Genomic DNA, 14,140 nt, shown 5'->3' on the forward strand with positions numbered 1-14,140 from the left:
TTTAATAAAATCAAATTAAACCTTTTAATAGTTTAACACCAGAGCCTGTCGACTCCTAGATTTTGTGTCATTTAATGAAACTTGAACTTTGACAGTGAATATGTCTGACTTATCTAAATAAGCCTTTGCTTGCATGGATGTTTCTTCTTCAAAGTTTGTTCAAAAGGAGACCATTGTATATCACGGTCTCTGTAATTATGGAGTACTTTGCTTTGGTGTTTGTCTCCCAGCAAAGCTTAAGTAAAGGTTATAAGATTTTAGGTCACTCGGGCCCCTTTTAAATCTGTGGGATGTGTTGAATTGTTCAGGCTCAAAGGGACCGTTTTAGGACTCTGAACTCACCTGGAGATAGAAATTGCCTTCAGTGGTTGCATAACAGGAAGAGCTTAAACAGCTGGGTAGCTTGAGTTGCTAGTGTGTACTTAAAAGCCTGCCCCCCTCTTTTTTTTTTTTTTGTACTTTCTTTTCATCTTCCACAGGAAGAAAGCGATATTATAAACATTGTGCTTCATGCTGGCCTCAGTCAAGTGGCCTGTTTCCTCCTGTAATTGTCCTATTCTTCTCTGTGTGTTGGTTGGATAACTCTTGGTCCTGACAGGGGGACAGCTCTTCTGCCCTTTAACAGTTTCAAACTGGCAGCCCTGAAATGCTGAAAGTGCTTTTCTGTTTCCAAGGTGACTGATTGCAGCCTCAAGTGGGGAGAGGTTTGTACTTCTGCCATTGGCTGAACCTTGACTGCCTTCTCCTTCTCAGCAACCCTCCCTTACCTGTCCCAGTTGCAGGAAACTTGGCTTTCAGGAGTGTGCTGAGAACCTCCCATAGCAGCTAGCTTTCTGGGCACTTCTGGCTCCAGCGCCTGGTGGAGAGTGACCAGGATGTAACCCTCAGTGTTGGAGTGGGAATAGCCCTGCACTCAGCTTCTCTTACACGCTTCCTCATGGCTAAGCTGATGGATTTTGATGTAAAGAAGTTTGGCCACACTGTGGGGGCAGGGTGACGGAAGAACTGGGCTGAAATATATCAAATCTTTAGATTAGCAGTATTCTAAAGGAGACCCACATTTCCTGCTTGCTTGTAAGGATATTTTGGGGGTAATATTTTGATAAAACAAAATTCTCAAACTCAATGACATTCTTTTCAGTTAATTGTTTCCGAGCAAAAGTTGTATTAAGAGCCTTGTAAATGACACCCTTTGACAATAGATGCATTAGAACTTGTAAGTCTGTATTTTTAAGTTCTTAAAATAACATGGAATGGATAGTACAAAGCTTACCTCCATTTCGGCTTAGTTCCTTGTAATTAACCTGAGAGCTTATACCTTGAACCAGAGAATGCCTCCTCCTCAACTTCAGAAACCACCTGGCTAAATCTATCCTAAGCTCAGGAACATATCGAAGAAGGAAGGGATGCCTGGGGACTCTGGGAATGTTCAGGTGTCCATTGGGAGGGTCTCTCCTAACATAATTCAGGACTTGGTTCAGGGGAGAGAAAAGTGAGTAGCCTGGCTTGGGTAGGAGAGTTTGGGTGAGAGATGCTGGGTTTGAGAACCAGAGGTTTTGCCCACATCACACTAACCTGGGCTTTCCCCACGGGCCTGTTTAAGGATGTCAGACCTGAGAGGCGGTGAACTTGACACAGGCAAAGTCAGGAACCCTACTCACGCTCTTAAAAATGGAAATCTCAAAGCCCTGATGGTGACACAGAGGGAATGAAAACCCGGAACTCCACCCCATACCTTCCATTATTATAGCCCAGATACAGCCGAGAATGGCAGCAGGTCAGTCGGGTATGGATTGGGAGCACAAGGCGAAGCAGCTTTGGGAACTTCCTGCCTTTAATATGTGTCCAGAGTCCCAAGGTTATAACGTTTGCCGTTTCTTAAAGTGTGGGACATCCTTGGTGTGATACACGAGGAAGTTGGCTATCACAAGTTGGATGGCAACTTGTCTAAATGGTAAAACTGCGGAAAGGTGCGACATTTCTCTGATGGGAATGCGGTGATGGCTTTATTTATCATGAGTTAAATGATGTTAGTTTGCATGTAAGTGACAGGCAGCGGTGCTTATGGCTGGGATGTTTAGAAAAGCATTGTGTAAGCGCAGGTGCCAGTTACATATTTGTTGAGATAGATAGGTTCGTTTGCCAAGTGCCAACTCCACAACAAGGCGGAGTTTGGGATAAGCTGGAGGGCGGGGCAGTTAGTTGTCAGCGGTTATCGCCATCAGCCCATAGGATTTCCATTTTGGTGCGGTTCCTCTCCTCTCTTCCTCCCCATCGTGTCTGTATTATCGTGCAGTTGCCTATACAGTTATCATTGGATCGTCTAAAAGATGCATGAACGTTTTTCTTTAAATGGATCTATTTGTGCCTTTTTAATTTTTTAAGACAAAGCTATAGTTAACTGTATGTTTAAGGACAAAATTGAGTTAGTAAAACCCTAACATAACTAAGTAGAACTGTTTAGGTTATATCTACTGAAACAAGTTTTGATTAAAAACAAGTAATTTTTCTTTTGTAACAGCCTTATTCGGCTATAATTCACATACCATACAATTCAGTGCATTTGGGTGAGGGTTTTTTGTTGTTGTTGTTGTGATTGTTTTTTTGTCACCAAAGAGATCATTCTCTGTGGGAATATTCAGTGTCGGAAACACCAATTCCATAGAGAACATTGAATAGTGTCACTGACAGTTGACTAATGCTTTCTGGCAAGTAAGACCCGTGTTAATGTGAACAATAATTAACTGTGGTGATTGGTCAGAGAATTGGAATCACAGTTATGGATTTGCATCGCTGCTCTCCTCGTCCCTGTCATGACATTGACACTGATGCATCCTTGGGAGGCTGTGATTTCCCGTGTCCTTGTACTGTCTTTAGTCCAGACTCCCTTTTGAGCCATGCTAACGAGGAAGGGCACGTTAATGTTAGCTGCCTTTCTCTGGGTGGAAAAATTGCCCCCATGGAATACACTTGGTCTTAGCTCCTCTGCCCTCTGCAAAGTGCCAGCCTTGACGTTCAGCTCTTGGCACCAACTGTTGTTTTTTGGGGGATGTTCTTCCCATGTTCCTCCTGGGTAGGTGGGTGATAGAAGTAATTCTCTAAGTGCACAGGCCTGTACTGGAAACACTTTTGGTGCCTAGGGATGAATTAGACAGTAGAAGCCAGGCAGAGACGTATGGGGAGGCAGCCACTGCCTTCAAGGAGACATCCATCCATCATTTGTAGAGTGGTGTATTTGAGCAGATATTAACAAACGAGATTTTGGTGCTACAAAGTAACCTTTGGAGTAATTCCATAAAGAGCTTTTAAAAAATACTGGCACTTGCACAACCCACCTGGCGGTTCTGATTAAATGGATCTGGAGGTGGCGCTGGGCATTGGGAGGTTTATAGCGCCCGCCCCCTCAGGTGATTCCAATATGCAGCCACATGAACTACTGACACTATGGGGTTTTCAGCTGCCCGGCCGACAGCCCATGCTTTGGAGAACTGTTTTCCATAGCTTGAAAAATGGGAATTTTAGACTCCCAGCACCCTAAAACTTCCACTGGAACCATCCCTGACAGAGGTTAGGTGGAGACTGGGCTCTCCCACTAAGGTCTAGTTCAGGACCCAACACCCCTATTCTTAGAGGGGAGTGGTATCTTTCTGCCTTTCTGGAAGCTGGAGAGGTAGAAACTTTTTTCTTTTAAATATGTAGGTCTCTGTCATTATCTAGACAGCTGCCTCTGTGTCAGTTTTTAACAGAGCCAGGTAGAATCTTAGCTGGTGAAATTATCTTCCAACATGACAAAGTATATATAGCACACTTAACTGGGCGTTTGATAATTAATAAGCTTTGCATTTTGGGTAAAATGCACTTAACGTCTCTCTAGCTCGGTCTCCTCATTGGTAAGCTTCTTGCAGAGTGGTTAAGAACACAGGCTTTGAACCACACTGCCTAGTTCAGACCCCAGCTCTGCCACGTTAGAGCTGTGCAATCTTGCATGAGTTACTTAACCTCTCTGGGCCTCCATTGTCTCACCCGTTACATGGGAATTGATAATAGCCCTTACTTACCATGTGGGAGGATTACATACATCAGACCAGCACCTGTTGTTTTAAGCATTCAGTGAGCTCTCACCTACAGGGAGTAATTTGGGGAAAGGACAGATGAAATTCCTGTGTGGCAGTTCATCAACCAGCAGGAACACTGTTATGAAGGACAGATGTCGTTCAGGCGTCTCTAATGAGTGATAGCTTCATCTGCCTTGCCTTTTCAACTGTGCTCTGAAGAGTACGGAACAGGTGGCCGCATTCTGCCGCAGCCTACATGAGATGAACCCCAGTGACCAGAGCCCGTCTCCTCAGGACTGTGCCGGGCCTCAGCTGGCCACCATGAGACAGCTGACAGACGCCGATAAGCTGCGCAAGGTGATCTGTGAGCTCCTGGAGACGGAACGCACCTACGTGAAGGTAGGTCTGTTCTCCTGCAGGGCCTGCCTCCCCTCCCCCCCCGCTGAGGGGGGAACTTTGCATAGTTATGCTGCTTTTGACTAACAACAAGGTCAAGTCATGGAAATGAAGACTATCCTGGTCTCTCCTATAGAATTTGCCTCTATCCTGAATGTTAAGATTTTCTTTCATGTTTTAAGGAAGCATATCTATTCTTATAGCAATTCATGTGTGTGTGTGTGTGTGTGTGTGTACTGACTAAAAGGAGATGATGTGAATATTAAGTGATCCTTCTGACCTTCCTAAATATGTTGTTGAGCTAATACTAAAATTGAATCTAGTTTTGAAAAATTTATTATCTTTAAAATCTGAGTCTAGGCAGAAGGGTATCAGCTCTGTTTTCATTGTGTTATTACTTGTTCTGACATTTACTTATATTCCTATAACTATATTCTATAACTACATTATTTATTTCTATATAACTGATAATACATATTTTTATATATAATATATATAACTATATGATTTCTAACAATTCCTATAACTATAAGAATGTATTTCTATATATAGTTTAGTTACACATTATAACAGTGTAATCTATTTTGAATGATCTGTTTTAGTCTTTAAATCAGAGGGCAGCAAATTATAGCCCTCAGGTCTAGTCCAGCCCTCTGCCTGTTTTTACAAATAAAATTTAATTGGAACACAGCCACACTCATTCGTTTATATATTACCTGCCACCGTCCTGTTAACAGCAGTAGCGTTGAGTCATTGTGACAGAGACCATATGGCCCGCGAAGCCTGAAATATTGACAGAGAAGGTCGGCTCACTGCTGCTTTAATGGACCTTAGTAACCTCAAGTCTGTAAATTAGCATTTGGGACATAATCTGTTGGTTTTCTTTTTTACTCTTTTGGTTCTTTATAGACTTTTAGACTTTTAAATGTGCTAATGAGGTATTCTTTCAACCCTTAGGACTTAAACTGTCTCATGGAGAGATACCTAAAACCTCTTCAGAAGGAAACTTTTCTCACCCAGGATGAGGTATGGTGGAAGTTGTCTTAACTTTGTGAGGGTCACACTGGAGTTGGAAAAAGGAGTGGGGAGTGCACACAAACTGAAAGCATTTTAATTTATTTAATCGTAATAAACAGGTAAAATATTGCCTGTGAAGCTCTTGGTTTGCACTCAGAAAGTAAGGAGCTGCCCCTACCCGCTGGTGGTGGGACCATTATATTAATTGATGAGTGTTGTTAGAAAAACTTTCAAATCAGAAGCAAATAAAGTTTCTGAATACTGATGATATATGAGGTGGATTAAACTCTTTTTCGTTTTCCAGCTTGATGTGCTTTTTGGAAATTTAACCGAAATGGTAGAGTTTCAAGTAGAATTCCTTAAAACTCTAGAAGATGGGGTGAGACTGGTACCAGATTTAGAGAAGCTTGAGAAAGTCGATCAATTTAAAGTAAGTCACATCCTTGAATAATGTAAAACTGCCCTAATGTCTCGGTTGGCTTATCCTGTAGGTCAAGTTGAATCTCCTGATAATACATCACAGGAGGCATATATCATGCCCTTTTATGAGTTCTTGTGCTTGTGATATTGAGTCTTCATTGGACTGCCAGCGAGGGTCAATTCCTAAGGGGATCCTGGGAGCGGGGTGGGGACTGACTGTGTCCTGCTTGTCTGGCTAAGGTAAAACTAGTGCCATCAACTTGCCTTAAACGGGAACATCTGCTGGCTTCTACTTTGGAAGAGGTACCAACCTTGACCTTTTGTTCTGTCTATACAGGGGCCTTTAATACTTGTTATTAGCAAGTTATACTTGCACGCTTGGTTTCCCAGTGAACAAATTAATTTATCCTGTTCTGGGAAACTGCTGAATGGAAATACTTATTGTTACCCATGGGGAAGACACCCTTCCAGCACACAGTGTCCTTGCTGCCGTATTGAGGATTTCTGCCTGGTGCCTTAGTGAGGGTGCTCATAGCGCTTTTCCTGTCCCTTGGTTGTCTTTCCTATGCCATATAGATTCCCTCTGCTGCACTTGCAATTGACTAAGCTCACTGATTCATACACAACGATGCTGGCTTACATGTCACCCTCATATACTTTTAAAAATCAGATTGATTGAGGTGTAATTGACATACAGTACGTTGCATGTATTTCAAATGTATAACCGGATGAATTTTGACATATGTGTGCACCTGTGAACCATCACCAAAATCAGGATAATGAAAGTAATCATCAGCTTGAACGTTTTTTCCGGCTCTTTTGTGATTCCTCTCTCTTGCCTCTTCCTGCCATGTCTGCTTCCTGTTACCATAGATTAGTTTGCATTCTGGAATTTCATGTACATGGAATCATTGCAGCATATGTTCTGTTTCACGTGGCTTCTTTTACTTGGCATAAGTACATTGAGTTCAGCCATGTTGCTGCGTCATCTATTAATAGTTCATGCTTTCTTATTGCCAAGCAATGTTCCATCATATGGATGTACTTCATTTTGCTATCCTTTCCCCTTTCTCGGGCATCTGGTTTGTTTCCAGTTTGGGGCAATTACAAATAAAGCTGCTGTGAGCATGTGTGTGTAAGTTTTAGTATGGACATGTGCTTTCATTTCTCTTGGGTAAATACCTAGGAATGAAATGGTTGGATCACATGGTAAGTGTATGCTTAACTTTTTAAGAAACTGCCGAACTATTTTTCAAAGTGGTTGTACCGTGTACATTCTCACCAGTTGTTACGAGGAGGTCAGGTCACTGTTTTTAATTTTAACCATTCTACAGGTATGTAGTGGCACCTCATTTTGGCTTTAATTTTAATTTCCCCAATACATGATAACGAACATCTTTTATGTGCTTATTTGCCTTCAATATGTCCTCTTCAGTGACTTCTGCTAAGTCATTTGCCTATTTATTTTATTGGATTGTTTTGTTTTCTTATTACTGAGTTTTTAGAGTTCTTTGAATATTTTGATTATAAGTCCTTTATCAGATACTTGATTTGTAAGTACTATCTTCTTCTTGTCTGAGCCCTGTCTTTTCATACATTGTCTCGCAAGGAGCAGAAGTTTTAAATTTTGGTGAAGTCCAGTTTTTCAAATTTGTCCTTTTGGGTGGATTCTTACTTGCGGTGTCATTCTATGAAATCTTTGCCTAAACCAGGGTCATAAAGATTTTCACCTAGAAGTTTTGTAGTTTGGGCATTTATTGGGTTGTCGGAAAAGTCATGACGCGTTTTTGCAATGAAAAACTTAAAAAAAATATGTCACGACTTTTCCGACAGCTCAATACATCTAGGTCTCTGACCTGTTTTGAATTACATTTGTTATGGTACGATGTATGAATCAAATTCATTTTTTTTTGCATATAAATATCTAATATTTCTAGCACTATTTGTTGAAATAACAATCCTTTTCCACTGAATTACTTTTGCTCTTGTTTTGAACTTGGGTTTCGTTGTCCATGTATGTGTGATTCCCCTGTATAGTTTGACTAACACTTGCAGAATTCTGGCTATGTAATGTTAGCACACAAGTTTAGGAGCTGAGGTTCTATCTCAATATGTTTTTGTGTCGTCTCTTTACAGTGTCTCTGTGCTACAGGAGCTATTTCGAATACACACATATTCAGACCCTTAGCATATTAATATATATTATATATAATTATATATTTTTATTTGGATATAATTTCAGACTTACAGAAAAGTTGCAAGAATTCCTGGATACTCTTCATCCAGATTTCCCCAATGTTAACATTTGACCATTTTTTTTCATTATTCTTCCTCTTCTTTCCTGTCTCCTATATGTATATATGTGTGTCTATGTGTACATGGAATATAATTTTTTCCCTGAACCATTTAAGAGTAAGTCGCGGGCATGAGTACTTTAGCCCTAAGTATTGCATACACTTTGTTTTGCTATATTCATAAATTGTTTGGGTGAGTTCATTTTCTCTCCTCTTCAGGGCAGTTATGCTGTCCAGTTTGGTTCATCAGTTTCTGTTTGTAATAATATATGTATTTTCTAAATTGGTAAATTAATTAATATGGCAGTACAACACCATGGTAAGGGCCCGTAGTTTGTCAGCCGATCAAAAAAGTTGCTTAACGTGGAACATAATAAAAATAGATACAGATATACCTTAAGACTTGATTTTAACCTAAAATATCCAACATTATATTCATATATCAGGCGTCTGCTGTGGGTCCTGTTCTTTGAGTTTAGGTCCAGCTAATCACTTCAGGACAGTTTGGTTATCAGAACTGTGATACGAACATGACTGTATTGTGAGCAGTTATTCTAGGGAGGGATGGGTGTGTTGATTCTTTTAAGCAGCCATCTTGTGAACTCCATTTAAGTGGGACCCTCTTTCCTGACCTCATGTCACTGGTTCATTGTGTAGTCTGACAATCTCCATTCACCTGATGCGCATGGAATAGCCGTGGCCCGGGGCCTTCTCTCCAGTACCTCTGATTTGGATTCTGACTGTGTTCACTCTCAAACCTGTCGCTGTTGGTTTCCGCCATTGCTGCTTTGTTTCAATCCTGATTGTCTATTTGGCTAAAAATATGAAAACTTTTTCAAGTATTCAAACTGTATTGTACAGAACATTAGTCCTAAGGGAATACTATTAAAAAAAAAAAAGTTCTGAGGTCAAATATGTTTTGACAGAATGTTCCCTTGGAAATTTGGAATGTCTGTCAGCCAATGGAGAGGCTCTATGAAATGTGGGGGACACAGTCTCCGGGTATACGCCCCTCATATTTGGGCACATTTTGTGCCCAAGATCGTTTTTTTTTTAAGGCCAGAAGAATAAATGAATACCTTAGTGTTCTATCCGTGGCTGCTACGCAAGTGCTTAGTCAATATTAGGTTAAATGAAAGACTTGATATGGCTAACATGACAGGTTACATTTAGAGCTTTTTTTCCTCCACAACTTTTCTTGTTTAATTATTGAATGTGGCTTGAAGGATAACTACACCTACAGAGTCAGACTATCCCTGCTGAAACCCTTTTAGTCAGTGAGTGTGAGGTTGAGGCCGTGGGAGGGCTGTGCTGGAAAAGTAAAGGAAAAAGTAGAATATGGAAGAAACCAATTTAGGCCTCTAATTACCAATTATGTGTGGTTCATAGCAAATCATTTTTGTTGTTGTTAGTAGACAGTCTGTTAGAATCCTCTGCATTGTTCATTAGCTAAATTACACTTTTGGGAACCCGATTTATCACTCAAATTCAACATTTTTTTTTTTTTGGCTTGGAACCTTACTTATACTTCTAAGCCCAAATAAGCAATATCTTTCTCTGAACAAGACTAGATCAATGTATAGCCTATGGAAGATTCTTTTCTGAGGCCTGTTTCATACATTTATATAAAATGTGTAGGATAAAAGGTATTCCACCTCAGGCGTATTAAATTATTTATAGGGAGGGCTCCACCCATGTTTTAGTCTTTGGGGGCAGAGGGTGTGGGCTAGAGAGATGGATCCTAATTCCCAGAGTCAAGCGTGTTTCTTTCTAATAAGCGTGTTTCTTATCTGCTCCCTGCTAGAAGAGAGTGGTGTTAGAGAGGATGGAGTAGTGATCAGGGAAATACGTGTTTTCTAATTGAGGGGGTATTTGCATTTCCTACATTATTTGATTTGTCTCTTCTGCCTCCCAGCTGGAGCTAGTGAGAGCATTCAGATGTCTGCCCTTTCCAAAATGCCATATATATATATATATATTTTCCTATTAACATCCAAACACCCCAGTTAGGTCAATTTAGAAACACAGGCCTGGAAAATAGTGACATCTCCATTGTAATTACTGAGAAGGCCAAATCCAGCATCTGTTAACATAAATGTGTAAGCCATGTGTGTTTTCACAGGCAGTTTGAGGCCATCAGTGAGCAAAGAAACGCTGTGGCAGGTGTGAATGAAGCTGTGTGGGGTGTGCCCGGCAGATGTGAGCTCCCTGCAGATGTGAGCTCCCTGCAGATGTGAGCTCCACGAGACATCCTGCTGATTTTCCCAGATGAGGACAAACTTGGACTAACTGCGCTTCTTCTCGTTCAATCCAGAAAGTGCTGTTCTCTCTGGGGGGCTCCTTCCTGTATTACGCTGACCGCTTCAAGCTGTACAGTGCCTTCTGCGCCAGCCACACAAAGGTCCCCAAGGTCCTGGTGAAAGGTAAGGCCTGTGAGGGATGGATGGCAGGTGGGCATGCTAATTGTCAGATTCACCACATTGTGGCCGACTATGGTTGGGGGCTTTGGGGCCAAAATCTAAGAGTAATGGATGTGCCCTATAGACGTCCCAACAAGCCAAAATAAGGGTCCTGAGAAATGACATTCATTAGTATCTTGAATTAACAGCTTGTCAGTTTTCTTATAATGAAAGTTTAGTCTCAGCTATTTGGGGCCAGAATTGAAGGGTCGTTTTGCAGTTATGCAAAAACATAGAAGGGCTAGAAATGCCCTACTTTATTCCTCTTTTTCATGAATTTCGTTATAACCTACCACACTGCATATACCTTTTTGTGCAGTTTCATCTTTCCCTCACCTGCTTTTGTTCCTAGATAGGTGATAATAGCCACCATCATCACTACTCAAGTTGCAATCATATTTTGCACAGCACAGAGTAGAATTTTTATATTGGCACGCTCCCCTTCCTGCATGTTTTGGGAAGATGATGGAGCATTCTGAGAGTTTCCAGAAGGTTCCGCATGTGGTTGCTGGAGACAGGTAAAAGGATTAAAGAAACACTTCCTTGGTAAACAGTAAAACCAACAGAAGGTTGCATTTCAAAGAATCTCTGGAAGTCAGCCTGCTGTCCTTACTACTTCACTGTGGCTGCCATGTAAACAGCTGCTAATCAGTGTCTGAATATGTAAATAATTTACATATGTTATGCTTTGCTGCCAAAGAGAATGAGCTTGACTTAATTTAAAGCCTGTTATGGGAAATACTAGTACTGTGCATGTCTCTGGATGACAGAAGAGCCTGCCCCAGATACTGACACACTTAATGGTAGGGAGAGTCTGGGTCAGCACAAAAATGTAAAGGGAACCTGGGACTCTCCGTGTCATGCTGTCTGTTTTCATATGTGCTGTATTGGTCGTATAGTTCTGTGTATGTATGTTTCTTTTTACAGTTTAATGGAATGCTACTTGTTATGGGATTGTTACTGTAACAATTTTAGAACTCCTTGCTCTACAGTAAAATTATATACCCTTTACAGTCCTTAGAGCAATTTGTGTTAGTTTTAAAACATTCGATTAGATTACATTCTGCCCCTGTAGATTTTTCGTAATTCAATAATATTTTCTTGCACCTGGAAAACATTATCATAGCTTCCAAAACTATCTCTTGAAACATTATCGTGACCTGCATTTTTCTAATGGACAAATGTGCCAAGAGAGTGAGGAGAACAGTTTGAGAACAAAAGTACCTATCTGATTATTAACAGACTCACGGCTAGATTGGATGGCATTGACAGTTCAGTAGCTCACGAAGCCGGGAACCCTACCCTCGTTTGCCCTACATAAAATACAGTTGATGGGTTAAATGCCCACGGCCATAATTTTGGACTTGAGGATTTGGCGGGGGGGGTTCCTAGGTCCCTTGTAGATATGGACTGAGACTCGGGGTGTTCCCCGGAAGCCATCGCTTCCTCCTCATGCATGGGCTCTGGCCCGGTCTCCTTCCTCTGGCACATGGGCTACTTGGTCACCTGACTCCCAGTCCCCTTTCTCTTCAAGGATTTATTCTTTGGAAGGAGGAGAAGTGGTGGCCAAACCCATGGCGTCTGATTCCTCTTAATAGGGCTTAAAAGGGGTAAAAAGATCTTTATGAGGCCTCCCCCCATGATTGCTATTTCTCTTAATTGAATAAAGATAGTGTGAAGAATCATTTTAGAGTTTCACAATGCCCTTTTACCACATCTGATCTTAGCTCATACTCCTAATCACTGAAGATGGAAATACATTTTTCATTCTCGGTCAGGAGCTTTTGCAGAAAACGTGTGCCCACTGTTAAGTCACTCTGATGTATCTCCCTTTCTTCTTCCCGTTTGTTGCCCTCACTGCGGTCTCCTTCCCCACCGTGTCTGTACAGAGAAGGTACCAGCCTTATCTTCCTAATTACCCCCTGGCAGGCACCTCTTCGCTTGTCTGGGGACCCACAACTCCCCAGGGCGGCTTTTCGGCCCGCCTGGGACACAGATAAAAGTGCTGCCTGAATTACATGCGGTGAGATGTATGTTTCCCTTTGAGAGGACTCCGCAGTCCTGGGCAGCCGAGCCTGGCCTACAGATGCTAATAGCTGCTCACACTGATTTAACATAGAACAGATCTTAAGAGGCATTCAGTGCGGGACAGCCACCCTTGCTCCACTTACCGGAGCTGCCAAGTGCTGCTGCTTCTAGGGTTGGTTTCCATCCCTCACCCGCCCTGCCTTTTCTCTAAAGAGGTTCTACCAGCAATGGAATGCTTGAAAGATTAGGAAAACCAGGGTAAGGAATGTTTTAAAATGTGTTTCCTTACTAGATAGAGTGAGGCCAACATATCAGGAGACAACTGCCATGGAAGAGATAGTTTGTTACAGTCCCCAAGAGAATGTCATGCCACAGCATGCAGGGCCACACGGGGAGCACCAGGGTTGGTCAGGCGATGAGGGGGCAAGGGGAAAATCACTCTTGATTTCTGCAGGAAGGAATGGGCACATAAGGGTAAGCCCTTTCGATGGGCTCATTTGAATCATTTCAGTGGGCTCTGGGGTGCCGGCCCTGAGGTGATTCGGGTGATGGTGGCCCAGAGTAACAGGAGGCTGAGGTGGGGCTGGGGCTCTGGATTGGTTGGTTTGCATGTGAAAGAAAGTCCTTCACTACCTCCAGGAATTGGCTAGCCCTGGGAGGGGCAGTCTCCCTGGTTCTGTAAGGCCCCAGATGTCAAAATATCGGAATAAAAAGACATTGTTCGTACAAGAGTAAAGAGCAGCCCCTGAAAATCCAAGTGTGTAGGATTTACAAACCCTGTTATCCCTTAACTCACACCCTGTTATTCCCCCCAAATAAACAAACATGCATCCGATAGGCCCTTCCAGTTGTCTCTCAGAGCCCCGCCCCCCTTTACTGCCGCCTTCCTGTCAAAGCCACCTTGGAGTAAGTGAGTGACATTATGAGAAGGATGCCAGTCATTGGGGCATTCCACCCAGCCAGCCTGTATTTAAACTCTTCCAGCCAAGACAGACGCGGCTTTTAAGGCGTTCCTAGATGCCCAGAACCCGAAGCAGCAGCATTCGTCCACACTCGAGTCTTACCTCATCAAGCCCATCCAGAGGATCCTCAAGTACCCGCTTCTGCTAAAGGAGCTTTTCGCTCTGACGGACGCGGACAGCGAGGAGCACTACCACCTTGATGGTGAGCGGGGGCCCTGCCCTCTGTCCTCGGCCCCGCCCCCTGCCCCCTACCCCCTTGCGCAGCCCCCAGGAGTCCCTCAACAGCCTTTTTATTGCTGGACCCATTTTCTTCTAGTGGCCATCAAAACTATGAACAAGGTTGCAAGTCATATCAATGAAATGCAGAAAATCCATGAAGAATTTGGGGCTGTGTTTGACCAGCTGATCGCTGAACAGACTGGTGAGAAAAAAGAGGTAAGGACCCCTCCCCCCACCCCCTTCTTCTCAGGACACCTGCCAGGAAAGCTAGGTTGGTTTGATTGTTTTTT

At 42.5% G+C, this 14,140-nt stretch overlaps 1 protein-coding gene across 1 annotated transcript in view; it reads left to right on the forward strand.

Moving 5' to 3' along the window:
• TIAM1 (TIAM Rac1 associated GEF 1) overlaps positions 1–14,140 on the forward strand; it is a 412,279-nt gene that overhangs the window by 371,967 nt on the left and 26,172 nt on the right. Inside the window, exons 17-22 of the mRNA XM_019662811.1 lie at positions 4,275–4,454; positions 5,409–5,477; positions 5,773–5,898; positions 10,497–10,605; positions 13,654–13,833; positions 13,948–14,066. Coding sequence (XP_019518356.1) covers positions 4,275–4,454; positions 5,409–5,477; positions 5,773–5,898; positions 10,497–10,605; positions 13,654–13,833; positions 13,948–14,066 — 783 coding nt within the window. The remainder of the gene's footprint in view (positions 1–4,274; positions 4,455–5,408; positions 5,478–5,772; positions 5,899–10,496; positions 10,606–13,653; positions 13,834–13,947; positions 14,067–14,140) is intronic.

Source organism: Hipposideros armiger, unplaced genomic scaffold (assembly GCF_001890085.2).
Source record: "Hipposideros armiger isolate ML-2016 unplaced genomic scaffold, ASM189008v1 scaffold_381, whole genome shotgun sequence".
Classification (NCBI taxonomy): Eukaryota; Metazoa; Chordata; class Mammalia; order Chiroptera; family Hipposideridae; genus Hipposideros; species Hipposideros armiger.